The following is a 26,471-nucleotide window of genomic DNA, read 5'->3' on the forward strand; positions in this document are numbered from 1 at the left end:
ACCTGTAAAATTTTCCTATAACAGGAGAAAAAGTAGTAGAAATATTTGAAGTATGGGTATACCTATCTTCAGTCTGTAGTAAAAGACTGTGTTTCCATCATCAGGACAATGCCCTGATAAAATACTATTAGAAAAGATAAGAGATAGTTTTTGTTTTTAATTTTGTTTTTGTGGTACTGGGGATTGAACCCAGGGGCATTCTACCTCTGAGCTACTCCCCCACCCCTTTTTAGTCTTTATTTTGAAACAGGGTCTCACTAAGTTGCAGAGGGCCACACTAAATTGCTGAGGCTGGCCGCGAACCGTGATCCTCCAGTCTCAGCCTCCAAGTACTGGGATTACAAGGGTGCACGACCATGCTCAGCTGGAAAGATAGCTTTTAAAAATAAAGGAAGAGGTAAATGATAGAGAAAGGCTTTTCTTTTGTACTCAGTAAGGAAGAAAACCAGTACTCTACCCCTCTTACTCCTGGATGAAAGTGCACCGTAGCAACTGGTTACATCCTGTTTCTGTTTCCATCATTATACACAGTGTGTGGAAATTAATATATATCATAATTTCAAAACTAATACTTTATTCTTCTCATTCTCAAGTGAATGATAGAAGACATGAAATAATTACTTAAAATAACATTGATACAAAGCAAATCTTACATGTAAAGAGAGTACAGGAAAAGAGCTTCAACATCTTTTATAAAACTGAAAGATTGTGCTGATTCTTTTACATCAAAATAACTTCTCAGGAGAGTAAATAAAAATTTAATTACATTTATACATGAAACTATTTTCAAAGTTATATGAACTTGCATATATAGAACTCAACTGTATAAGAAAAAATATTAACTTAATTTTGATTTATATAAATCTAAACACAGTAAAATATAGTATTTGAGGGAGGAAAAAGCTTTCACTAAATACAAACAAAATGGACTAAATAAACCAGACTGAATGTAAAATAGTTGCTTTGAAAATGCCCATAAAAAAATAGGGCTCAAAGTTAGAATAATGCTTAAGGCAAACTAATTAAGTAACCTTAACTAAAGAGGCAGACCACCCATACAAAACAAAGTAATCCCATCTCAACAGTACTCTTCCAATAGTTTGAAGGATCTGAGTGGAAGCAGAAACAGCGCTGTTGTCAGTTTATTCTTGGAGGTACTGAATAGTGTTATACAAAAATAATATGAATATTTTGGATCTAAAATATACTAAATTATTTGCCCTACTTTGAAAAAATAAAATATATTACCCCAATGTTCATAGTACAAATCTGTTAAATGCCAAAATTTGTTTTTAAAAAAGAGATGAGAGAGCCGGGCGTGGTGGTGCACGCTTTAAATCCCCGCGCTTGGGAGGTGGAGATAGGAGGATCACACTGGTTCAAAGCCAGCCGCACTGGCTTAAGAGACCCTGTTTCCAAATTTAAAAAATTTATAAAATAGGTCTGGGAGTGTAACCCAGAGGTAGAAGGGTTTCCAGGAACCCCAGTACCACCAAAAAAAAAAAAAAAAAAAAAAAAAGAGAGAGAGAGAGATGAGAGTAATTTCCCAGACTGTACATGTACATGATGACCAAAAAAAAGAATGATCCATTCTGCTGTTTGGCCCATACTGTATAAACATGCATAGAAATGTGCAACATCTCCCGCCAGGGGGTGTCTTAAAGTAAACTGCTGAGCACACTGCTCACCATCTGACCTGAGGTTATGTGCACATAAAAGAGAAAAAGAAACAGTGCTTTTAAAGAATAGTCAATAAACATGTTTTAATTAAGTATATCCTCTTTAAAAAAATGAAACAATCAAGTACATATTATTAAATTAAATACCTTTGCACATGAATTTTAACTTTACAAATTTGGCATATTGAATTGTGCTATAAATATATTTGTATATTTCCTCTTTTGAGAACTATATGTGAAGTTATATGGCTTATAACTTCAGGATCTACTTCTTTTCTTCATGACACCATGCCTTTCTGGGGAGGGGGGCAATGCAACCTACAGGAAAATCATAACAACTGCTAGATTCACTGACACTACTCAATTTAAGAAGGTAAAAATCTCTTTAACATAAAGCTAAAAGTGAGGAGAAGCCTGAGTATTGCAGATGGTCTTCTCTCATGTGGTCCTGGGAGGCAGGCGCTGCTTATACATGCCTGCTATGGCTTTGGCGGCACTGTAGATCATCTGTCGGCGAGACATGCCAGTAAAAGCCGCGTGCCAATCAGTCCGGCTGACATTAAGTATACTCTTCTCCAGGACTTCACCCACTGTCACCAACAGGCCAGACCACCTCAGACTGTAGTCCTGGGGAGTTAGGCTCTGAGCCTATGGAAAAATAAAATGCATATTACTTATGGCACATTAAAATCATCACTGGAACTAGCTAAAAGTGACATCTCAAATCCTCTCAAGTTACTTTTAATATAGATTATGACAAACCCTGAGAAAAATAGCTATGTGATTAACAGTGTAAAATTATAAGGCTACAAAGAAGTGAAAACAATACTGCACACATATACTTTGCTTAAAATATCCCCATTATGTTTTTTTGTTTGTTTGTTTAAGAGATGAGGTTTGAACCCAGGGTCTTGTATATAGCTAAATCTTAAATCTACCAACTCCACTAAGCAACAGAACTCAAAGTCTGGGGGCTTAAAGTCTAGTTCTATATTCAGAATTACTGCAAGTTATAAAATTCCAATCAGAGCTAGGTGTGGTAGAACACAAAAGGAAGGTCACAGGTTCAAGGCTAGCCTAAGCTACTTAGTGAGGCCCTCCACAACTTTATTTCAAAATAAAGAATAAAAAATAGATCTGGGGGTATAGCTCAGAGGTAGGATTCTCCTGAGCTTAACCCCCAGTTCCACAAAAAATAAAATAAAATAAAACAAAATTCCAACCAGAAAAAGGAAAACCATGGTTTAAGGTTTCAACTCATTCAAAAAGGAGCTGTTCAATTAGTTTATACAAAGTATCTCCAGAAACTTGAGTAGAACATCACTAAGTTAATACATATCCAATGTCCAGTCCAGGGCAACATCCACCATTGTCAGACCATTTCGTACTTGCCCTGACCCATATGCATGACCACCTAAATCATTCATTCACCATTCAGAAATGAAGGAATAAGTTCACTGGCTATGATGTGGTTTTTTGTTTTGGTATTATCTAGAGGAGGATATCCATATGGATCTATGCTACACAGTGATCCCCAAATGTGTTTTGTATTACAGTTACTAAAGTACTTGTTTGTTTTACAAGACAAGTTTCTCACACCTCAACTAAGCCAAGTGAATTGGAAACTCCATAGCTGATTGTTCCGGGAAAACCGGCATACAGTATTACATGAAACAACTTCTGAGTAAATGTGGTGGAAAGAGCATAGCTTTGTGGAACTCCAGGTCTAGAATTCTCTTTAAAATGTATACTGCACTGTCAGTATGTCATGACATTTCAAAGAGAAATAGCAGATAAATGACTATGGCCTTTAGAAACACTGTAAAACTGTGCTTTTCAAACTTCATCAAAATGCAGTTCCTAACTTGGGAGCTCTGGGTAGAGCCGGAGTGACTGCATTTTATCAAGTTCCCAGGTAACGCTTACAATGCTAGGCCAAGGATCACAACTCCGAGGAACAAAGTATTTGATATTATCAACAAAAGTCATAGTAGCAGGGTTTCATAGGGAAGGAGAGGGAAATCATTTATATTCAACAATCATTTATACTTGACAAGCACAAATTATATAAAATCTTTTCCAGATTTTCACTACTATACATACTGATGATAACTATAATTCCTTGAAGGCCTGATTGCTACACAATTAAATTAAAAAAAACTATAACACTAAAGCAGCACAAAAATAAAACATTACAGGGAAGGTAAAAAAAAAAACAGAAAGGAGAGATGAATAACTGGGAATAAAAGAAAAGATTTTCAAAGCACACACTTTTTTATCTTCTGAATTTTGAAACCACAAGACAATAAATAAATAAATAAAGACAACAGAATAAGAAGCAAATGACACCCTTTGAATAACATAGTATACACAGTATTTGCTTACAATCTTTTAATCACCAGAGTGAGTTTAATGTCACCATCTATATAAAAAAAGGTTTTCTTGACCTTCTGAAATGCAATTTGGTACAAATAAGTTTCAGTAAAATTTCAAGTATCCAAACATTAATTCTTCATCTCCTTTCTATCCCATAAACCTCTAACAGTGTCAGTCAGCTTTCAGTGATTTTATGAACATATATGCCAAATTTATATGTGACTGTACAGATATATTTTCTTAAGAGAGAACATAATGGTTTTCAGATTCTTAAATGCCTACAAGTCCCAAATAATTTTAAAATAGAAAAAGTCAACAAAATGCCATTTAATAAAAGATTCCAATGTAAATGTATGTGTATTTTCCATTTTTGCCCACTAGAAAATTAGAGGAAAATTTATATAGAAAAACAAGAATCATCACTTATGCTTATAGTCTTCTATATGTGGAAATATGTGGAGACATTCCATATACTCCTAGATTCAATTTTCAGTCAACAATCCTAAAGACATGTGCCTATCATCTAAGGTTTCTAAAGACGTTACTACAGATGAACAACTGAAAAGGAAGCTCAGATCAAGGAAAATGGAAATGGAGACGACGAGGGAAAAAAAGACATGAGACAAAAGGGAAAGTAACGAAGGTGGACATAAAACAAGCAGAAAAGTGAGCCTCTGATTTCAGGGCAGGAAACATAGCATGAGACCCGATAAATGAGGAAAATGATGCTTAACCACATACAGTGTCACATTCCAAAGACAGCTGGAAGCAAAAGCAGGAGCACTAAATCATGGAAGAACCAGGAAACTGAACATCAAACAAAAAAGCCTCAGGGAAAAAGGATAGAAAAAAGACCAAGAACATATTTTTAATGAGTCTAGCACAAATTTTCATTTTGACGACAATATTTTAAGTTTTTCTGGAGCACAATAAAAAAGTAAAGGGGAAAACCAACCTGTTGTACAAACTCCAAAGGCACCGGTGTGGCTTGTGTAAAAGTTTCGAGATGAATGCCATGGATAGGATCTTCAATCACCACACAACCAATGTCAAACCACCTGTAACAGAACATGTAAGTTTCCTATTGCTTGCATGCTAAATAAAAGTTACAGCAAATAGACAAAAGGAAAACCAGGTACCACTATGCAGATAAAACATCTGATTTCAAAAAGGAAATGTTCTGTTAATTAGTTTGCAAGGGGATGACCTTCAAGAGCAATAGATAAAATCATTCTGTCAGCCTACCCAAGAGGAGGAGAGGATGGGGATAACAACAAAGAAAAATTAAAGTACTTATATGGAAAGTTTCCTTTCTTGCTAAGATAAGGGGAAATAACAGGAATATGCCACAAATTTATACTCATTTGCACACGCAAATAGCTTATGAATAATGTTTTCAGATGTTATTTGCTTCAATATGGGAAATTTTATATTTACCAATTCTGTCATTAATAACGCAATCAACTGCCAGGCTTGTAATCCCAGCATTAAGGAGGCTAAGACAGGAAGATAGTGGTTCAAGGACAGCCTCAGCTACTTAGTGAGGCCCTCTGCAACTATGTGAGATCCTGTTTCAAAATGAAGAATAAAAAAAATAGGGCTGAGGGTGTCACTCAGAGGTAGAATGCCCCTGGGCTTCATCCCCTGTACCACACACAAAAAATAATGTAATTACCTAGTAAAAGTTATTAGCAAATTAAAAAATAAGCTTATTCAAAGTAAACAGCAGTAATACTTCCCTCCTGCATGATAAATCCTTCTACTCACATTTTCTAAGTTGTTCACAATGAGTAAAGTTTTGAAAACATCCTCATGAAATAAAGGCAACCTCTTCCATTTAAATACACTTTTAAATTATAAAAGATGAAACATTTTTAAACTTACTGAAGTACAAATAATTGTAGCAACACTAGAACTTTTATAAAACAATCAGATGTCCTGAAATCATGAATTTAAACAGTAAGAGCAGATCAGGAAAATGTTCAATGCCTCTATTCATGGGAAACAAAATGTGTGCATCTAGCCAGGTGTAGTGACACCTGTAATCCCAGCATCTGGGAGGTTAAGAAAGAAAGATCTCAGGTTTGAAATGCGCCTCGGTAACTTAGCAAGATCCTCAGGAACTTAGCAAGACTGTTTAAAAAAAAATAGAGTTTGGGGTGGGGTGTATCGCTCAGGTAAAATGCCCCTGGGTTCAGCCACAAGTACCAAAAAAAGAAAAACATAATGTACATCTAAGTGCAATGAGGTGCAAAATAAATTAGGAGATTTTTATTTACAAATTCAGAGAAACAACCAAGTACAATATAGAGTAACATAAGCAATTCTGCCAAATATTAAATTGCAGCTTGTAATGTCTATAGTATTCATAACCTAAAACTGTTTCAAATTAGGAACATTAAGTAATGGCATTTGTTTTATTTGGTACACTAATCAATATTTCATATTTTGTCACGAAATTGTTCTGTCAAGAAAATGTATTTGTTCTGGGCATGGTGGCGCACGCTTGTAATCCCTGCGCTTGGGAGGCAGAGACAGGAGGATCGCGCTGGTTTGAAGCCAGCCGTGCTGGCTTAAGAGACCCTGTTTCCAAATTTTAAAAAATATAAAAATAGGTATGGGAGTGTAGCCCAGAGGTAGAAGAGTTTCCAGGAACACCAGTACCACCAAAAAGAAGAAAGAAAAAAAAAAAAAAGAAAATGTATTGTGATCAATATTTGATATTTTGTTCTGAAAAATTTTCTGTCAAGAAAATGTATTTATGAAATCTCCATAAAGCAAAGGTTAGCTAAATTTTATTTTGTACCATGTTTATACCCAATAATGTATAAACCGTCCTGATTAAGCTGTTAGGCATACACATCCTGAAAAGCAAAGCTGTTGAGGTGTGAGCAGTTTCCTTTATCACACTAGTGATATCATCAGAAATACAAGGTCCCCTTTGTTCTCTAAAATATGATCCTGCTACCAAAAATACCAGCCTGAATATTATCTACCTTCTTCAACTTAGTGAGTAACTATGATCACCATCATCAGTACTGGAACTCTTCCATTTCTGTCCCTGGTGCTGCTGACCAAGGACATTCAGTTCTTCCCCTCTTCCTTCCTACTGTCCTTCAAATATGCCACCTCCCCCACCTCTACAGGAGGAAGAAAGGTATTCTAGACAGATGGTCACTGGATCCCCACTGCTCTCTTTTTGCATGTGGCTAGTATAATGAGATGGATTTATTAAAAGCCAATCTGACTTTAGGAAGAAGTGTAGTTCCAAGACACACTTCCTATAGCAGAAAATATATCATAATAGGATTTCGGGGGCTGATATAAGTTTGCCAATGCGTATTTATCCAAAAGGTAGACCATCTACTATCACCAATTAATTCACAAAAGGACATGATTAACACATTTTATGGACTATTTTAGCACATTTAACACATGACTAAGATTTAACACCCTAAACTAAGCATGTAAATCTCAGAATAAGGACATAGCAGTAAAAAAATACTAGATCCAAACTTGCTCTGTTCTTTATTAAGGAGCAAACACATTTGGGATTTCTTCTTTTAGCTGCCTTGTTCTTCCTGTACCAGTCTAGTCTTTTCTAGCCTCAGTTCTAAGCATGCATTTTCTTGAATTTATCTTCAGTGCATTTATTTCCCAAAGAGTTCTGCAGAGAAACGTAGACACAGCAGGATATACCAAGTGTCTGGGATCCTGGACTTACTCTCTGTTATCTTGTCTTCCCTGCCCCACTCTACTTCAGTGCCGTAACCTTCCTGTCCTCTCTACTCCTTAACCCATACTAGCAACCATCAGCAGATTTCCTAATACTCTTCAGTATTCCTAATCTTATAATATTTTACTTTTTTTCTTAAAAGGCATTGGATGGGGAACATATTACTTTTAGGTATGATGGAGTTCATGGAAAGCCAATACTCTCAATGAAAAGCTAGAAGAAGACCAGGTATGATGGTGCATGCTTATAATCCCAGCATTTGGGAGGCTGAGACAGGAGGATCACAGGTTCCCAGACAGCCTCAGCTACTTAGTGGGGCCCTCTTCAACTAAGTGAGACCTTGTTTCAAAATAAAGAATAAAAAATAGGATATAGTTCAGAGGTAGAATGTCCCTGGGTTCCATCCCCATATTAAAAAAAAATTTAGAAGGGTTACATTAGTCACAGATTGAGAGGCATCAAACAGTTGTAGAAACATGAACAAAACTGAGGAAAAACCACCTTTTGCAGGTGAAATGAGACTGAACACAGCAGAGCCTGTGACTAAAGCATGCCAGCTGCCCCCTTCCTCACACGGCTCTGCAATCAGAGGAGAGCATGGCCCTTCTGGACGTTGCCTACAGACTCTGCAGTTTTTTATAAACAAGGTCTAGCTTTCAAAGATTACTAGGCATTCAGAAACAGCCCCGTGTCATCATACCAGAAGGAAAAAGAGACTAAAATAAACACCAACAGGCGAGATACTGAAAGTCATAGACAATGAATGTAAAGTAACATACAATTCATATGTTCAAGAAGAGAGTGGTAAAGATAGTCAAAACAGATGAAAAGATGAAGATACTCAATAGATAAACCTACTTTTTTAAAAAAGAATTCAACATAAGAGTTTAACAATAGCTGGACACAGAAGGTAGGAACCATGAACCCAAACTGTTTAAACTGAAGAGGAGAAAGGAAAACTGGGTTGAGTGGAGGTGACTGACCACATGGAAAATATGGGAAATGTGGAAAGGTAAACAAGCATGTAATTAGAGTCCTACAAAGAAGAGTGGGAAAATAGCCCAGAGGAACTCTTAAAGATAGAATGGCTAAGAATGTCCCCAAAATGATGAAAGATATCAATCCACCAAATCAAGAAGCTCAGTGAACCCACAAAAAAATGAATTATAAAAGCAAGCAAGCAAACAAAACAAACTTATCTAGGCACACCATAGAAAAGCTACAAAAATAAAAATAACAGAATCCTAAAAATAGCCAGAAAAATGACATACTTTTGGAGAAACAAGATGAATGGCTCACTTCTTAATAGAAATGACATTTTTACAGTGATGAAAGAAAAGAATGGTCAACCTCAACTTATATATAAACAAAAATAAAGGTGAATTAAGTCACTTCCAGACAAACGCTAAAGAGAATTCATAGCAAGCATTATAATGTAGAATCAGAGGAAGTTCTTTAAGCAGAAGGAAAATGATCCCAGACAGAAAGCAAAAATGCGCCTAGTGAGGATGCACACACTTGTAATCCAAGTACTTGGGAGGCTGAGACAGAAGGATCGCAGGTTCGCGGCCAACCTCACTTACTTAGGCCCCCTGCAACTTAGTGAAACCCTGTTTCAAAAATAAAAAATTAAAAAATATGGCTGGGGATGTAGCTTAGAGGTAGGTAGAATGCCACTGGGTTCAATCTCCAGTGCTGCAAAAAAAAAAAAAAAAAAAGGAAAAATACTGGAAAGGATTCAGTTATAATTAACATAAATAAAGACTCACTGCATAGAACAGTATTAATAATGTCTTAAGAGTTTAAAATATACACAAAATTGAGATGCTTTACAACAATAATGTAAAAGGTGAAAAGGGGATAAATATTAAAGTGGTTCCAGTATTATCACTTTTATTTAATGTAATATATCAAAAAGGCACATTATAATTGCCAAGGTAACCATTTAATAAATAAAACATTAAGAGAGGGGGAAACAAAATAGTAATCATCACTGGACGGTCACTGATTCTAAGACTCTCAAATTTTTCAACCTAGAATGCAAAGACTGTCACGGTCTGTCCTTACACCACTTCTTGATTTCCTCCACAGCCTTCAGCGGGGCTGATAAAAGCACTAATCCCAGAATCTTTTAATCACCTTCAAACCTTCCCTCTACCTAGAATGTTCTACCCTTTTCCCACTTGTCCAGGTTCTCCCTTCTCTCCAAATTCCAATTCCAGACCTCACCACTCGTGAAGTTCACATGATACTCTCCATACTGAGTGGCCTCCACTGAAACTTCATGTAATATTTCCTGTCAGTCACAAATTACATAAATTTTATTCAATTATTTAAAACTGCTTATCTATACATATATCTTCTCTCAACTGGCTTATAATATGCCCTCAAAGTTAGATAATATTTTTGCCACAAAAATTATTACAAAATTATTACAGCCACAAAGTGCACATTGTTGTTCTATAATGAATAAACAAAAACAAAGCAAAACAAGAGAAAAGCCACAGTACAATTACAAAAGGTGGACTTCAACAATGGGAAGTTATTTTAACACAAAGTAGCTCAGCATATCCAGAAAGGCTCTCCGATTTAAAAAGCCGCCTATTAAAAATAGATGTCCTCAAGAATAATGATGAATTTTATCACTTGGAGGTTTGGAGGTTTTTCTAAACTAAATACATGGCAGACAGTGTTCAACAGAGACTCAGACCTAGTGACTTCCGCCAAGCCTGCTTGGCTGCGCTTTCCATCATTCTGAATATGATGTGAAGGATTGTGTCTGCTGCCTGTGGTCAATTACATCTAAGTCAATGCACATTGTACATCTTACTTTTAGTGCTACTGTTACACGAAGTGGAAATCAGCACAGTCTTGGAAAGCAGGCATTGCTATTTCCATTCTACAATTTAAAAAGAGAGGCAAAGGTGGAAATATCAGCTAAGCAACACAGGACACAGCTGGAAGGGACAGAGCCAGCATCAGAACATACTTTTCTCTCTGGTCCTAAAACAAGGGACACTTTTCTCTAGGTATTTAGTGGGAACTCCCAGACCTAACAGTATTTTGCTTCTAAGAGAAACAGAAGCCTCTTACTTGTCAGGAAGCAACTCTGCAATGAAGTTCTCTACGGACACAGCAGTCTGCTTTTCATGGATTGCTCCAGTTCGTCGCAAGCTGTCTATGCGTTCCTGGGCACCCTAAACAACAACAGACAGATTGGAAACCAGTTTTCAAAGTATGTACAATCATGTTCTTGGGGTATTAAGTTTAGAGTGCACCTTCCAAATTATTTCCTTATGCATATTATGTTGGATACAGTTACTAAATGAGCTATGTTAATTTTCTAGTTAATTCCTAATATAAAACCTGTATTTTAAAATGTCCATCTGGCAGGGGACCAACTTGCTAAATGAAATACTGTTAGCCTAGTATAGATTTTTAATTGATTCTCTCTCGATTTCTTAGGTAGGTAAACACATCAATAGTAACTATGTTTATTTTCTCTTTTTTACTAATTATTTTAAATATACATTCACCAAAATGACCAGTTATTTAAAACAAAAAGCTATAAAAATAAACATTGATACAAAATATTATTCAATGAAATAATTACGACTAGTGAAGCAAAACTGAGGGTTTGAGAACACTGTACTGGTAACTCAAAATCATGAAAGCTAAAAGCTGGGTAGAGTGGTGCATATCTGTAATCCTAGTACTTGGGAGTCTGAGACAGGAGGACCACAGGTTTGAGGACAACCTTGGCAATGGAGTAAGATTCTCAGCAACCTAGTGAGACTCTGTTTCAAAACAAAAAATAAAAAGGGCTGAGATGTAACCTGCAGTTAGAATGCTCCCGGATTTGATACCCAGTATCACCAAGGGGGTGGGGGAGAAAGGGAAAAGCTGCATTCGTAAGGGCAAGGCTGCTGTTTACCCAAACCATCTATATACATAAGTCATGATGTGCTGAAAATGTTTAAAAGGAAACTGTGTTCAAAATCTTTCCACTTCAGAATAAAACTAGCCATAGATTTTTTAAGGACAGAAGAGTTAAACAAACAAACAAAAAGTGGCCTTTTTTTTTTTTCAAATGAAGATTAAAGCCAGGACACTTCTAGAGATAAGTGACTTTTTTTAAGAACAAAATGAAGATGGGCGTGGTGGCGCACACTTGTAATCCCAGCATTCGGGAGGCTGAGACCAGAGGATTGCGTTTCGCCTACAGCCTCAGCTACTTAGTGAGGCCCTCTGCAACTCAGTGAGACCCAGTTTCAAAATAAAGAATAAAAAAAAAAATTGGGCAGGGGGTATAGCTCGGAGGTCAAATGCCTCTGGGTTCTATTCCCAGACCCGCAAAAAAAAAAAAAAAAAAAAAAAGGAACAAAATGAAATAAAGAAGAGAAAGTGACAATTGTATGAAAACAAATAAAACAATTTAATATATCAGCTTGGAAAGATGAACGATAAAAGGATGTAAACTACAACAAAATCCAGACTATGTTTCCTTGTTCTTATCTCTAGTGCCTAAACCAGTGCCTAACCTAATAGGCATTCGATTTTTATTGAATGGAAAACTAAACAAAGGCTTCCCAACGCCTCGGTGATGAATGTTAACAATATGGCAGAATCAAGTCTAATGATACTGACATAGGAAGCAACCGCTGATGTTGTAAGACATATAACAGATAAAATGAACTTGTGTTTGTAATAGATTTATAAATTTTCTTAATTCATTCCTCCCAGGAGGTAGCTAGGGCTATAATTGATTAAAAAGAAACTTAAAACTTAAAATTTTAATTTAGTAAAAACTATTGGGTTAGTAGGATATTTACAGATTCATCCCTAAGCCTAGATCTTATGCTTTTCAGGGAATGGAGACTTAAGTTTTTTCATTTTTTACTACCCTATAAAATAGGACTTTATACTTCATAGAATTCAAAAAACATTTAATTAAAATTAATTAGTACCTGCAAAAGATAAGATAATGAGCTAGGAAGACAGGCTTAATTCCTTTTTGCTTATGAAATTCAGAAGAGAAAATGAGAAGGCTATACCTGGCCTCTCTTCCTCTGACTACTACACTAATTAAAAGTAGCCTTTTTTGAAGTTACCAGGCACTTTAATATTAGTCCCTACCAATGTTTTGAGAATAGAATTTTATATTTTACAAATGTAGAAATCAATAATTATGTAAGTCAGAGTTCTCACTGAAATAACATTGCAAACTGAGCTATGAGACAGAAGGGCCCTAGAGCTTCTACTATACTCTGAGAGTAAGCAACTTGGTTCAGATGAATAATTAAAATTTTACTTATCTTCAAAAAGGATTGTAGATATTATCTAATCTTTATTTGTTGAAAATAAGTTATGAAACACTGGTCATAGCTATAATTGGCTTTTCAATTAAAGTAATATCTAGCACAGAAATTTAGAAGCTTCCAAACTTTAATTTTGACTAAACTAATAATAATAACAAACTAAATAATTTCATATGTTTTTGTGGTTTTTTTTGGCAGGTCTGGGGATGGAACCCAGGAGCATTTGATCTCCAAGTTACACTCCCACCTTATTTTTTATTCTTTATTTTGAAACTGGGTCTCACTGAGTTGTGGAAGGCCTCACTAAGTAGCTGAGGCTGTCCACAAACCGAATCAGCCTCCCGAATGCTGGGATTACAAGCATGCACCACCACGCCCAGCCTCCTATGTTTAAAGGACACATTATTTCAGAAAAGCCATCATTTAAAAAAACCTGATAGAAAAAAAGTTAAAATTTTTGTATAAGAATTTAACATTATTTTTCTACTCATGGCTCCCTCTACTGTTTCATAAACAAAACCCACACATCTGACAAATTTATCGAATTTTAGTTTTAAGCTTGTATTAAAAAGACAGTGGAAAAAGAACCCATATATCTAAATTTGAAAGGCAAAAGACAATTGCAAAAATATTTTATTAAATATGAATAAGATCACAAAATAACTCAAACTACCAATTATATCCATCAAATAAGATTTTTCATTAGGAAAAAAATGCCCATTGGCTTTTTAAGTTCAATACCTATCTATTTAAAATATATTTTGTGAAGCTGAGTGTGGTGGTGTACGCTTATGATACCACCATTTGGGAGACTGAGACAGGAGGATCACAGTTCACAGACAGCCTTAGCTACTTAGTAAGGTCCTTTGCAACTCAGTGACACCCTGTTTCAAAAATAAAGAATAAAAAATAGGGCTGGGAATGTAGCTCAGAGGTAGATGTCCCTGGGTTCCATCCTCAGTATCACACAAAAAAAAAAAGTAGGGCTGGAGTAGCTCAGAGGTAGAATGCCCCTAGGTTCTATCCCCAGTACCGGAAAGAAAGAAACGAACGAACGAACGAAAGAAAGAAAGAAAGAAAGAAAGAAAGAAAGAAAGAAAGGCAAGCAAGCAAGCAAGCAAGCAAGCAAGCAAGCAAGCAAGCAAGCAAGCTGAAAAAGCATTTCAAATTCATTTAGCACTACTTAGCTGAACTGGATTAAAAATAATCTTGTACCAATGTGGAATAATTATAAGTAATGTTTAGTGACTAATTATAATCAATATACCAGTCTTTTTGCCCAGTGAAATATGCTATGCCAATTACCTCATTCTAATGCTTCACATGTATTAAATAAGTGAACACAGGCAAAGCGTCCATGTGTCTGGCTCAGGATGGTCTCAGTAAATGTACCCTATTATAAGCTCTTTTAAATCAGAATGTCATATATTAGAATGCATTTCTTCTTAAATGTAAATTCAGTTGATCCTCATTATTTGTGAATTCTGCATTGGTGATTTAAAAATTTATTTGTAGTCTCAAAACCAGACATAGAACTATAAGAAAACTGAATTGCCTGATATGCATATTTCCTGATATGCATATTTCCAGCCAGGATGAACAAGGGATTCTCTAACTTCTTGTGTGAGCTTGCATGCTGTAAACAAGTACCTTTTATTTCTGTCTATCTAGTGCCATATTTTTTCATTTTTGTGCTTGTGGTTGATGATTTCACTATTTTATTTATTTATTTACTTATATATGTGGTACTGGAGATGGAACCCAGGGGTATTCTACCTCCAAACTCCACCCCCAGCCCTATTTTTTATTCTTTATGTTGAAACAGGATCTCACTGAGTTGCAAAGGGCCTCACTAAGTAGGTAAGACTTTCTGCGAACCACCCACAGAGACCATCTTACATTCTCCCTGCAAACAATAGTTTAGTTTAGGAGTCACTATTCAGTATCTATGACAACCTTAAAATATGTAACTACATAGCAAAAACCAAGAACTGTCTGTCCTACAAACAAACTTCTTAATGGATTATAAATGAGTAATGAGAAATGTTAGGAATGATTCCAAGGTTTCTTGCCTAAGGAAATGGAAGGACAAAAATGCCAATGATTGAGATAGAGGCCACAAGAGGAACAAGAGGGGAAAAAAAAAACACCAGATGTTGCACCTTTTTTTTTCTTTTTGGTGGTACTGGGGGTGGAACCCAGAGGCTTTCTACCTCCGGGCTATACTCCCAGACCTATTTTATACTTTATTTGGAGACAGGGTCTCACTAATTTGCTGACAGCCTCACTAAGTAGCTGAGGCTGGCTTCGAACCTGTGCGATCCTGTCTCAACCTCCCAAGCACGGGGGATTACAAGCACGCGCCACCACGCCCAGCAATGTTGCACCTTTTATATAAATCAAGAGCTTAGGAGAGGTCTCGGTGGAGATATAAACTTGGAACTACTGGTACAAAGATGACATTTAAAGACAAGGAAGGAAGGGAAACAATGAAGGGAATGGATGGAGGTGGCCAAGAGGCAGTGGGAGAAGGAGAGGAATGAGCAGGGCGTCCAGAGCAGCTAGCAGTCAGTGAACTGGGGAAAGCCAAAGTACGGTGGCCCAGAAGTCAGGCGAAACAGTACAAAGAGAAAGTGACCAGCTATCTCAAAATCCACTGACAGATCACGTGAGGTGGAGAACCCTGAGGCCTTCAGAACATTCTCGGGGCAGTGGTGTCAGTGAAGCCAACTGGGTGGGTTTAAGAGAATGCAAAGAAAAGAATTAAACAAGTGATGGCAGACTCACTGAGGAGTTTGGTGCAAATCAATATAAGGCAATAGATTACAGAGAGCGAACAAAACACCTTATGAAGGAGAAGGCAGAATTCCTGGAACTTTCACATTTTCGGTATTATTAACAATGACAATAAAAAAAACCGGATATTACAATTTCAATAATTGACCTGAATGATAACACCATCTTGAGAAAAGAACATTTAGGACTAACTATTCTCTTTTTGTGCTGAGTACATTTTAACTTTTCTTTATATTAACTTCACTTTATCTTTGTAATACTAACAAACTGTCTAACGAAAAATTGCATCATCATTTTGGTACATAAAAACACATTCACCTGATATAGAACAGAGGATTATTATAATAATGAAAAAATTAACTGCCAGATTCCATTTTCTGGAAAAAATATTCCATTACTCACTTTTAATCCAGCTGCATAGCCTACTGGTTGTGGGGCAATATTGGACTGCCCAGCCTCCCCTACAACCACAGCTAAGCCAAAGACCTCCTGGAAGGCATCTCGGACAGCGGCCACTTTTACTTCTTTATTTGAGGTCACTACAATATCCAGTTCACCTCCAGATTCTACAGAGACCAAAAGAAATTTTCAATTCCAAATTAAAAAATAAAATTCTCATAATTGCTACCATGCTATGAGCTAACATTTACATAATTATTACAACTCTCAAAAACCATGCAAGATATAAATCATCTTTCTTATGACTGAGAAAACTAAAGCTGACAAAGTCTTGCCCGAAACTGAACATAGCTGTTCAGAGCTAATGTCAGGACTTAAACCTGGGTCTGTCAGACACTGAAATCCTTTTTACAACACCATCTGGTTTTAGAGACCAGATGTCTCTAAAACCATCTTATTCCAATGTGTACTCAGCCCTGAACTACCAACTTTTCCTGAGTTTTAAAAATGGGAATCTAATGCATTATCCGAAGGAGTCTTAATTGCAAGGAGATGGTACATACCTTCTAATAGCTGAGTAGCATACCTGCTATAACTAGAGTACCCACTTTTTAGTATTATATGAAATATCCTAGATTAACAGGTCTGCCTGAAAACAGTATTCCGTGGTCAAAAAACCTGGGAAATGCTGCACACCATATTCCCTTCTTGGAAATTGACAATGCACATTAACATACCAAGATTCTGAGAAATCTAACAATTAAAAAAATCACAATTTTAACCCAATTCTTCTCATACTTAATCTTTTCATGGGATAATTTTTCAGCATTCAATACAGGCTTCTAAAGCCGGGCGTGGTGGCGCACACTTGTAATCCCAGCATTCGGGAGGCTGAGACAGGAGGATCGCTGTTCGTGAACAGCCTCAGCTACTTAGTGAGGCCCTCTGCAACTCAGTGAGACCCGGTTTCAAAATAAAGATAAAAAATAGAGCAGGAGGTGTAGCTTGGAGGTTGAATGCCCCTGGGTTATATCTCCAGACCACCCCCCCCCAAAAAAAGGCTCCTAAAAGTGTTTCAGAGATATCAATTTGGGAAATGCTGATATAGCAAATATAAAAGCAACTTATTTATTTCCTGAACTATTCCTACTAATTTAGCCAAGTTTCATCTTCTAAGTTTAAATAATTTTTGGATGGGAACACTTATTGCATCTTTAAAATTGTACGTAAAAACAGTCAGTTAAAGACAGATGCTCATTATATGCCAACTTCTAACACCATGTGAATGCCAGCTTCTTGTCCTTCAGATACGGAGCATTCACACAAATTCAACATCTGGCCGTGAAGTGTAAATTACAAATTTGGAAACTCTTCAAAAAATGAAATGAAGACTCTTACTGATGACAAGTCATTTGTCAAACAGTTGTATAAAAGTTATGTAGTAAGCCAACATTCGTGGTCATACACATTTGTAATTCTGGTACTTGGGAGGCTGAGGCAGGAAGATAACTGGTGTATTTGTGATCAGCACAGCAACTCAGTAAGGCAAAACTGCACAACTTAGTGAGACCCTGTTTCAAAATGAAAAAATAAATAAATACGTAGGGCTAGGGGTATAGCTCAGAGGTTCAATCCCCGGTTACACACACACACACACACACACACACACACACACACACACACACACAGAGTTACATACTAAATAAGTACTACTGTGAAATAGGTTTTTTATCTAGAAAAGTCTGCGTAGGGGTCATCAATCTTTTTTATTATATATCCTTACCAGTAAAAGAGTATGTCCCAGATAGACATTTATTTGAAAATTAAATATGTGCTATTGATATTTAGAAATTATTGAGCATATATGAAAATTAAAATGCATAAAATTTGAAATTGAAAAAAGTTCAGAAGATAGCATATCTCATTTATCAGTTTAAATATTTTTAATTTTTTCAATTACTTTAAGAACCTGTAAGCTATCATTTCTAAAGCAGAACAATTTAACCAAATATGTTTCATTATTTTTTAAGAGTTAACCTAAATTCTAAGAATCAAATAATTGCTTTCACAATTTAACACAGTACACATATTAAAACAGCAAGAATTACAAAAAATGCTAATTCCTTTCCTTCATTCAATATATGTACTTGTTAGGCAAGCCCTCTCCCAGTGAGCTACAGCCCCAGCTTCCAAAATATGTAATTGTGAAGGAAAGAATATGTATGATACATCAATTTATGAAATGTAGTTATTATGAATATATGAAACCAAATTTATACAGTAGAGTCAAATTTCTCAATCGTTGGACAGTTACAAACATGACAAAAAATTTAGCTGACTTAATTCTTGATCCAATTTTCTACTTCAAGAAAAGCAAATTAGCTAATATAAAAAAATAAAATAAAATAAAACAAACATGGGTTAAATCTAGCTCCACTAAGCTATGTTAACGCAGTATAATTACAGAACTCTCTGAACCCAAGTTCTTCACTTGAACCTTGGGGAAAACACCTACCTTGCAGAGCTCTGTGAGAATCAGTGCCTGGCAGAGCAAGCACTCAATAAATGGTACTTAGCCGTTACTCAGACTTGTCTACTGCCATGTACTACATAGTAAACTAGCAGGAGCCAAGACTTACAGAAGCTCCTGGCTTTTCCTGTACACAGCTTTGACTTGCAAATGGTTTTCTTCAGGTTTTATTATTTGATCACTGACCTAGACAAGCAATGGTATTCTTTCACATATTGGATTTGTCCATGTAAGTTAAATAGTAACTCTATGTCAACTAAGATTCCTAGCCCAGCATAGTGGCACATGCTTGTAATCCTAGTACCTGGGAGGCTGAGACAGGAGGGGTGCAAGTTTTCAGCCAGCCTCAGCAACTTAGTGAGGCCCTCTGCAACTTAGTGAGACACTATTTCAAAATAAAAAAATAAAATAGGGCTGGGGGTGTAGCTTGGAGGTAGAAGGCCCCTGGGTTTTATACCCAAAACTACACAGAATATATAAATAAATAAATAAATAAATAAATAAATAAATAAATAAATAAATAACTTCTGGATAGAGAATCACAGTTAGTTAAATTAGTTTTACCAACAAACCTAGTATCAGGCATTATTAATAACTAGACTAGCTTCCTCTAAAAATATTATTCCTGATTGTTATGATTTGAGTTTAGAATGTCCCCCAAAAAGCTCATGTATTGAAAGTGTGGTCCTCAATGCAGAAAAGTTCAGAGATAGGGCATGGCTAGAAAAGGACACTGGGGACGTGATCGTAGGAACGTATATGTCCCTAGTCCCCTCCACTCACTCACTCTGCTGTGGCCACTTTGACTGAGGGGCTTTCTCCACGAGGTGTCCTACTGCTGCCATGGTTTCTGGCTCCCAACCAGCCAGCCATGAACTGAACATCTAAAGGTGAGAACCAAATAAGCCTTTCCTCCTCCAAGTTGTGCTTGTCATGTATTTTGGACACAACACAGCCAGAGGAGAGCTAACTAAACACTGAGTTAACCAAAGGCACATGCAATTAAAATAGACAACTGTAAAATGTCAAAACCAAGTAAATAAAGCATCACTTCAAATATCAACAGTGAATAAAGCAAAATTAACATAAAGCAGAACTAATTCATATTTATAAAATCAATAATACTAATAATTCATATTTTTTTATTTTTCCAATGTTCATTCTCTAGTTTTCAAAACATACTGGTGCCTAAGGAAAAAAATAAATCAATAATACCAAACTAACACTAACATCATGCAAGAATATAAGAAGAATTTCCACTAATGACATGATCAGTGGGAATGACCTGAAAATTACGAACAGTGGCTGACACTGACACATACTTCAAAACATGGCAGATACAAGTCTAACTTAGGTACGTACTGATATATGGAACCATGCCAGGGTCCAGCGTTGTTATCATGCTTTCTACAGAATGTTTTGTCTTATCAAGCACAGACTTCACCATAGGATTCCCAGCCACACCCTGCATAAAAATTAATATATAATTAAATAAACACTCTAAGCGAAGAACACTGTGATCTTCATGATTGTGAGTGAAACTTTTTTTTAAGTTCCCAGTGTATCCCATGTCAGTTTTATAAAGTATTTAAAAATTGAAGTTAGGGCAATATCAAAGCGCTATTAAGTTTCAAAATGATCCTCTCAGTTTCCATTCCCATCACTTCACAGATCCACGGCAGTGTGCCGACCAGGGGCATTCCACAGATCACACTTGGAGTAGGGTTGGCCTGGAAAGTGATATTCTGTGTGTGTCTGTGTGTCTGTGTGTATTCACTTGTAAATATTTATAAAATATATAAGCCATATATTTATATAAAATGTATAAATTATATTTTATAAACATATAAATATGTTAGCATATCTCATTTCTATTTATTTATTTATTTATCTAAAAGATTAGGTGAAGTTTATCCCTCTGGGTCTCAAAATGAGGACTGTGGTCAGGTTCTACTTATGTCCACTCCTTGTTCCCTAATAAACTAAAATAGTAAGAGTTTCCATCTTCATCACTTAAGCAGCTCCTTATTACTTAATATACAACATTCTGCTATTGTCTTCAAAGGATCCTTTCTTCCTACTTCCTGTTTCTTATTTTGCTCATTCCCCACCTCTCCCTTCTTAGCCGGACCTCTTCCTCTCGATTCTGAGAACCGCACTCACACAGAGAAACCCTGTCTGAGACTTCCTTCTTATCCTCCACTCCCTCCAGAATAAAGGCACCCGAGGGAACCTCCTTAGATGGCACCTGAGCACAGGTGACTCCCTCTCTTCATCCTGCTATTAGACTAAGATGATTCAGGACAAGACGAGTTCACAGACTGGAATGTAACACTGTTGACCATGCTGAAATTCCCAAGTTACTATACTAGTACAAACACTGGAGAGCTGAACTAGGTATTATGACCAGTGAGACACATCTTCTTAATAAGGAAAAGAAAAAGTTGTAGTTTCTATACAGAGCAAACATAAATTACAGAGGGATATAAAGAAAAGCAGCTTAGAAAACTGCCATATTCTTGAAACATAGGAGCTCAAATAGTGTCCATCAGTCACCTGCTCAACAATGTAAAAATGTTTAATATATACAATGAAATTATAAACAAGCCCTCAGCATATTAGGAAGAACATGGCAGAATTATCCTAAATTCACTGAGAAAAATATGTGGAAAAATCAACAAAGAAAGATTTTGGTGACAAATCAGAAAGCTTCTACAATCAAATACTGGTTCTCAATGCCCACCTCAGCACAGCAGGCTTTCAATACATACCAATATAATAAATTAGCCTCGTTACAAACATTAAAACAGTATGCAATTATTGAAAAAACAGGCAGAGCTGTTGAACAAGACACAGGGCCCAGAAACTGACCTTAATATTTAATTTTGTAACTAAGATAAAGGTGGCATATCAAATCACTGGGGAAATGAAGTTGAAACAGTCCACTAAATAGTGGGAAAATAATAAAACTTGATTTCTACCTTATAGAGTATATAAAGTATTTCAGCTATTCAAATGAACAGCTGGCATTGCTACGTAAAAAGTGCTATTGTAACAGTACATGTTGGTATAACTTTCCTGGGGAATATATGTCTATAATTTTTAAAGCATTCACTTGGAAAGCTGAGCATAGTGGCAGAGGCCTGTAATTCCAGTACTTGGGAGGTTGAGATAGGAGGATAACAGGTTCAAGACCAGGCTTAGCAATTTGGTGAGACTCTCGGCAGCCTAGCGAGACCATTTCAAAACAAAAATAGTGATGTAGGTATAATTCAGAAGAAAACACCCCTGAATTCAATCACTGGTACCACCACTAAAAGAAAGTTCACTTAGCATTTATTAGGAATTAATCCTGATGAAATACTATACATATAAAGATTTATATACAAGAATGTTCATCACAGTTATATTGAAAAGGATTACAATTAGAAGAGATCGGTGTACAACATGGTGACTATAGTTAATAACAAGGTAGACTACTCTTGAAAATCATAGAATTGATTTCAATTTTGCTTACCATGTAAAAATGGTAAATTTGTGAGGTAATGTCTATGTTAATTATTAGCTCAGTTTAGCCATTCCACAATAGCTATATATTCATGCTGTACATGATAAGCCTAAACAATTTGTTTCTCAATTAAAAGCAATTAATTTTTTTAATTATAATTAGAAAATGCCACTAGCATGTGAGTGAAATGAAGCATGAGAAATACATGCAATGTGTGTATAGCAAGATAGCAAGGTAGCCATTAAATGAATGAACTTCTGAAGAACGCTGTATGGCTGGGAGGATGTTCATGGCATCTTTTAGGTAAAACAAACAGACAAAAACAAAAAAATAATGCCTACAAGTCACTATCCCAATCTGATTTTTATTAAAAGAATAATTTTAAAGGTGAAGATCCCTTACCTTAATAAAACCCCAGATTCCACCAGCGGATACTTCATCCTGACTTCTATCAATTCGAGGGTCTTCCTGCTCCTCTGGGAAGGTGATGGCCGACGTGGTCTCGGCTCCCTGTGCCAGAGCTGCCATGCTGGCTTGCTGAGTAATAGGAGTCGGCATAATACCTAGTCAATGGCAAAAACGTAATATGTGTCATTTACTCCACAAGGCTTTTCCTATAAAAAGAATGCAGCACATGAAATGATTAGCCCAAAACAAGTTTAATAATTTAAACATATATACAAGCATTTCAAGACTGAATTATGAACTAAAAAAAATCACCCAAACCTGTATAAATGCAAATTAACAGAATTACAGAAAAAGAAATTCCTTCCCTTTTACATTGGTTTATAGATGTGTGCCAAAAGATTCTTCATGTCTGTCCTATTTAGCACTTGAATGTAAACAGTTAACAGTTCTAATCTCCTTAATCCATAACATTATAACATAACATGGGCATCCAAACACATCACTACCCATTACTCCATATACTTCATTTTAACTCCAAAAGAATTTTCATGTCAACACAGACAAGGGTATAATACTTGTACTCTGTAAAAAAATGTATTTATGATGACAGATAAGCAAAGTTAGATACTATAAAAGCCAAAGAAAATTCACTTCTTTCCCTAACATGAGAAATAACAAGCAGAAAATAAAGATGAGGTTTTGGTAACTGGTTTCCAACAACCATACAAGGGAAGCAAAAAAAGACATGGGTGCCCTAGAAAAGAAAATGACCAGTATCACCAACTTCTGATTTTGGAATTTTTACCTGGCTAAATAAAAACTACTCCTTGGACTAGTCAGTCCTGATAATTTTTTAAGTAAAGTTTAAAGTACTCAGATTTCACCTTGATGTGTCTCTGTACACACACAAATGACAGGATAAAAGTTTGTAATTCTTCCTGACATCTCATATACTTATCATATACTAAGTTTTATGCCATATAAAAATCATATGCTAAGTTACATCAACTTTATTTGTAATAAATTAAAAGACAAAACCATGAGAACAGGGAACTCAGGAAATCAAAGAAATGAGTTATGATTAGAGCATTGAATACAGAGAATCTGGAACCCTATACACTTCTGACAAGAAAATAAAATAGCTATCCCTTCTTTGGAATGTTATGCCATGTAAGTCAGCAATTCCAAGAGTAGGTACATACACAAGAGAAATGAAAACATGTCCACAAAAAAGAAAAATTGAATACAAACATTCACAGCATTATCCAAGTAGCCAAAAAGTGGCAACAGCCTAAGATTGATTGATGAAGAAATAAATGAAATATGATATATTCATACATTGAAATATTATTCATTCATGAAAGGAATGAAGTACTGATACATGCTACAACATGGATGAACCTTGAAAATATTTAAAGTGAAACCAATGCCAGTCACAAAAGACCACATATTATATGATTCCATTTACATGAAATGCCCAGAATAAGCAAACCCACAGAGACAGAAAGATTAGGTCTGTAAGGATTACATGGAAGTGGCATTAGTAATCGGTATGGATTTCTTTATAGCAATGTATGTACAACTCTGTAAAAAAAAAAAAAAAAAAAAAACTGGTGAACTGTGCACTTTATTTATTTATTTATTTATTTATTTATTTATTTTTGGTGGTACTGGGGGTGGGACCCAGAGGCTTTCTACCTCTGGGCTATACTCCCAGACCTATTTTATATTTTATTTGGAAACAGTCTCACTAAGTTGCTGATGAGGCTGGCTTCGAAACTGTGGGATCCTCCTGTCTCAGCCTCCCAAGCGTGAGGATTACAATGCGCCACTAGGCATGGCTGAACTGTGCACTTTAAATGGGTGAACTGTATAATATGTGAATTATATCTCACAAAGCATTAAGAGAGTTACCTGTGACTGGCGGTGGGGAGAAGGACGGCATGAGAGGTGTCTGGGGAGCTCTTCCTGCATGCCCCCGCGTGATGTCGTAAGCAGCACCAACCGAAAACCCTGAGGTAGGAGGACCCGAAGGGGGAGCAGACAAAATAGCGCCCGGAGCAGAAGTGGAAGGTGGGAAGTGGGGTAAAGGAGTATTACTGAAGGCAGCAGAAGATGAAGAAACGGAAGGTGGCACAGAAGTGCTCAGCGGTGGGACAGAGGAGGCTGGTGGAGGGGCCATAAAAGGGAGTGGCGCTGCAGGGTGCACAGGGGGCTGGGGCGGCTGTGGGGTGGAATAGGCTTGTGGTGGCAAGGACTCCATGGTAGACACATTTGGAGACGAGAAAGAACTGGTTGCAGCTAGAAAGAAGTGAAAAAAGATAAAAACACAAAATTAGAAATTGTCGAATCTTTATCACTGTCTACTTACAAATTTTTTAACAGGCAATATCCTGATAATTATCTTAAAATGTATAATTTAAGATACACAACAAATAAAATTGAGTACACATGACTGTCAACGGCCCTAACCAAAAGAAGCAGCAGTAGAAATTAATTATGGTATTTTAAATCTTGTAAGCAGATTTTCCCTTCTAGGTTCTTTTGTTTGGTATGTTTTTAATAAAGATATTTTTCATCCCTGATTTGTGGATAAAAATCTGTATACTACACAATGAAGGCTCAAAAAGATTAATCACTTCAAAGTCAGAACATCAGACAAAGAAAACACATGCTTTTTAGGATTTTTTTTTTTGTCACAGTAAGATGACTTACAGCCAATATGAATATAAAAGAAGTCTACTTAAAGCAAAATATTGCCATTCTTTTACTTATTTTTTGAGGAACTGGGGATTGAACCCAGGGGCATTCTACCTCCAAGCCACCCCTCCCCACACACAGCCATATATTTTATATTTCTTTTGAAAAAAGGTCTCACTAAGTTGAAGATGGTCTCACTAAGTAGCTGAAGCTGGCCTCAAACCTGCAATCCTCCTGTCTCAGCGTCCCAAGTACTAGGATTACAAGCATGCACCATGTCGGGCTTAGGCATTCCTTTACTTTTAATAAGCAACCCTTTTTCTTTCTATTCTTTATTTTTAAATTTTTATTTAATTAATTTTGGGGGGGGGGGTACTGGGTGTTGAGCCCAGGGACAGTTTATGTCCAAGCTACACCCCTAGCCTAATTTTATGTTTTAGTTTGAAAAAGAATCTTGCTAAGTTGCTGAGAATCTTGCTAATCTGCTGAGGCTGGCCTCAAACCTGAAATCCCTGTCTTGGCCTCCCAAGAACTGACTGGGATTATCGCAGACACCACCACACCTGGCTCCTCTTTCTAGTCTTTAAATTTAAAAGGCTACTTCCCTTCCATCCCTACAAAGATTAGAAAAAAAGATAGGAAGCTTGCATCCAAGGGGAATTCTACCTCTGAGCTACATTCCCAACCCTATTTTATTTTTTATATAGAAAGAGGGTCTCACTAAGTTACCATGCATTGGTCTTGAACCTGCAATCCTCCTGTCTCAGCTTCCAAAGTACCAGGATTATAAGAGGGTACTACCACACTGGCTTGGAGAAATTTTAATGTATGTATTTTTATTTGAATTGACTCAGGAAAGAAAACACAAGAGTATCTTCACTATCTTCGAGTACACTAGCTATGAAACAACCACTGTACCTAAAGGAACTGGGGTAGAAGTCATGGCGGTGGCAGCCAGGCCCGCATGATTCGGTGGAGGTGTCCCGGGAGGGGTTGTCTCTATTCCACTCTCTTCCATCAT

The 26,471-nt window shown here is 36.4% G+C and overlaps 1 protein-coding gene across 1 annotated transcript; it reads right to left on the bottom strand.

Moving 5' to 3' along the window:
- Positions 1 to 2,117: 2,117 nt before the first annotated feature.
- On the bottom strand, positions 2,118 to 26,471 carry PRRC1 (proline rich coiled-coil 1; the record flags this gene model as incomplete). The annotated part of the gene is made up of 8 exons (XM_080699226.1): positions 2,118 to 2,327; positions 5,011 to 5,113; positions 10,885 to 10,988; positions 16,308 to 16,471; positions 20,197 to 20,299; positions 22,745 to 22,905; positions 24,665 to 25,051; positions 26,369 to 26,471. The coding sequence occupies 8 exons, from the start codon at positions 26,469 to 26,471 to the stop codon at positions 2,118 to 2,120; spliced, it is 1,335 nt and encodes a 444-aa protein (XP_080555352.1).

The sequence above is a fragment of the Muscardinus avellanarius genome, assembly GCF_963383645.1.
Source record: "Muscardinus avellanarius genome assembly, chromosome: 7".
In the NCBI taxonomy this organism is placed as follows: domain Eukaryota; kingdom Metazoa; phylum Chordata; class Mammalia; order Rodentia; family Gliridae; genus Muscardinus; species Muscardinus avellanarius.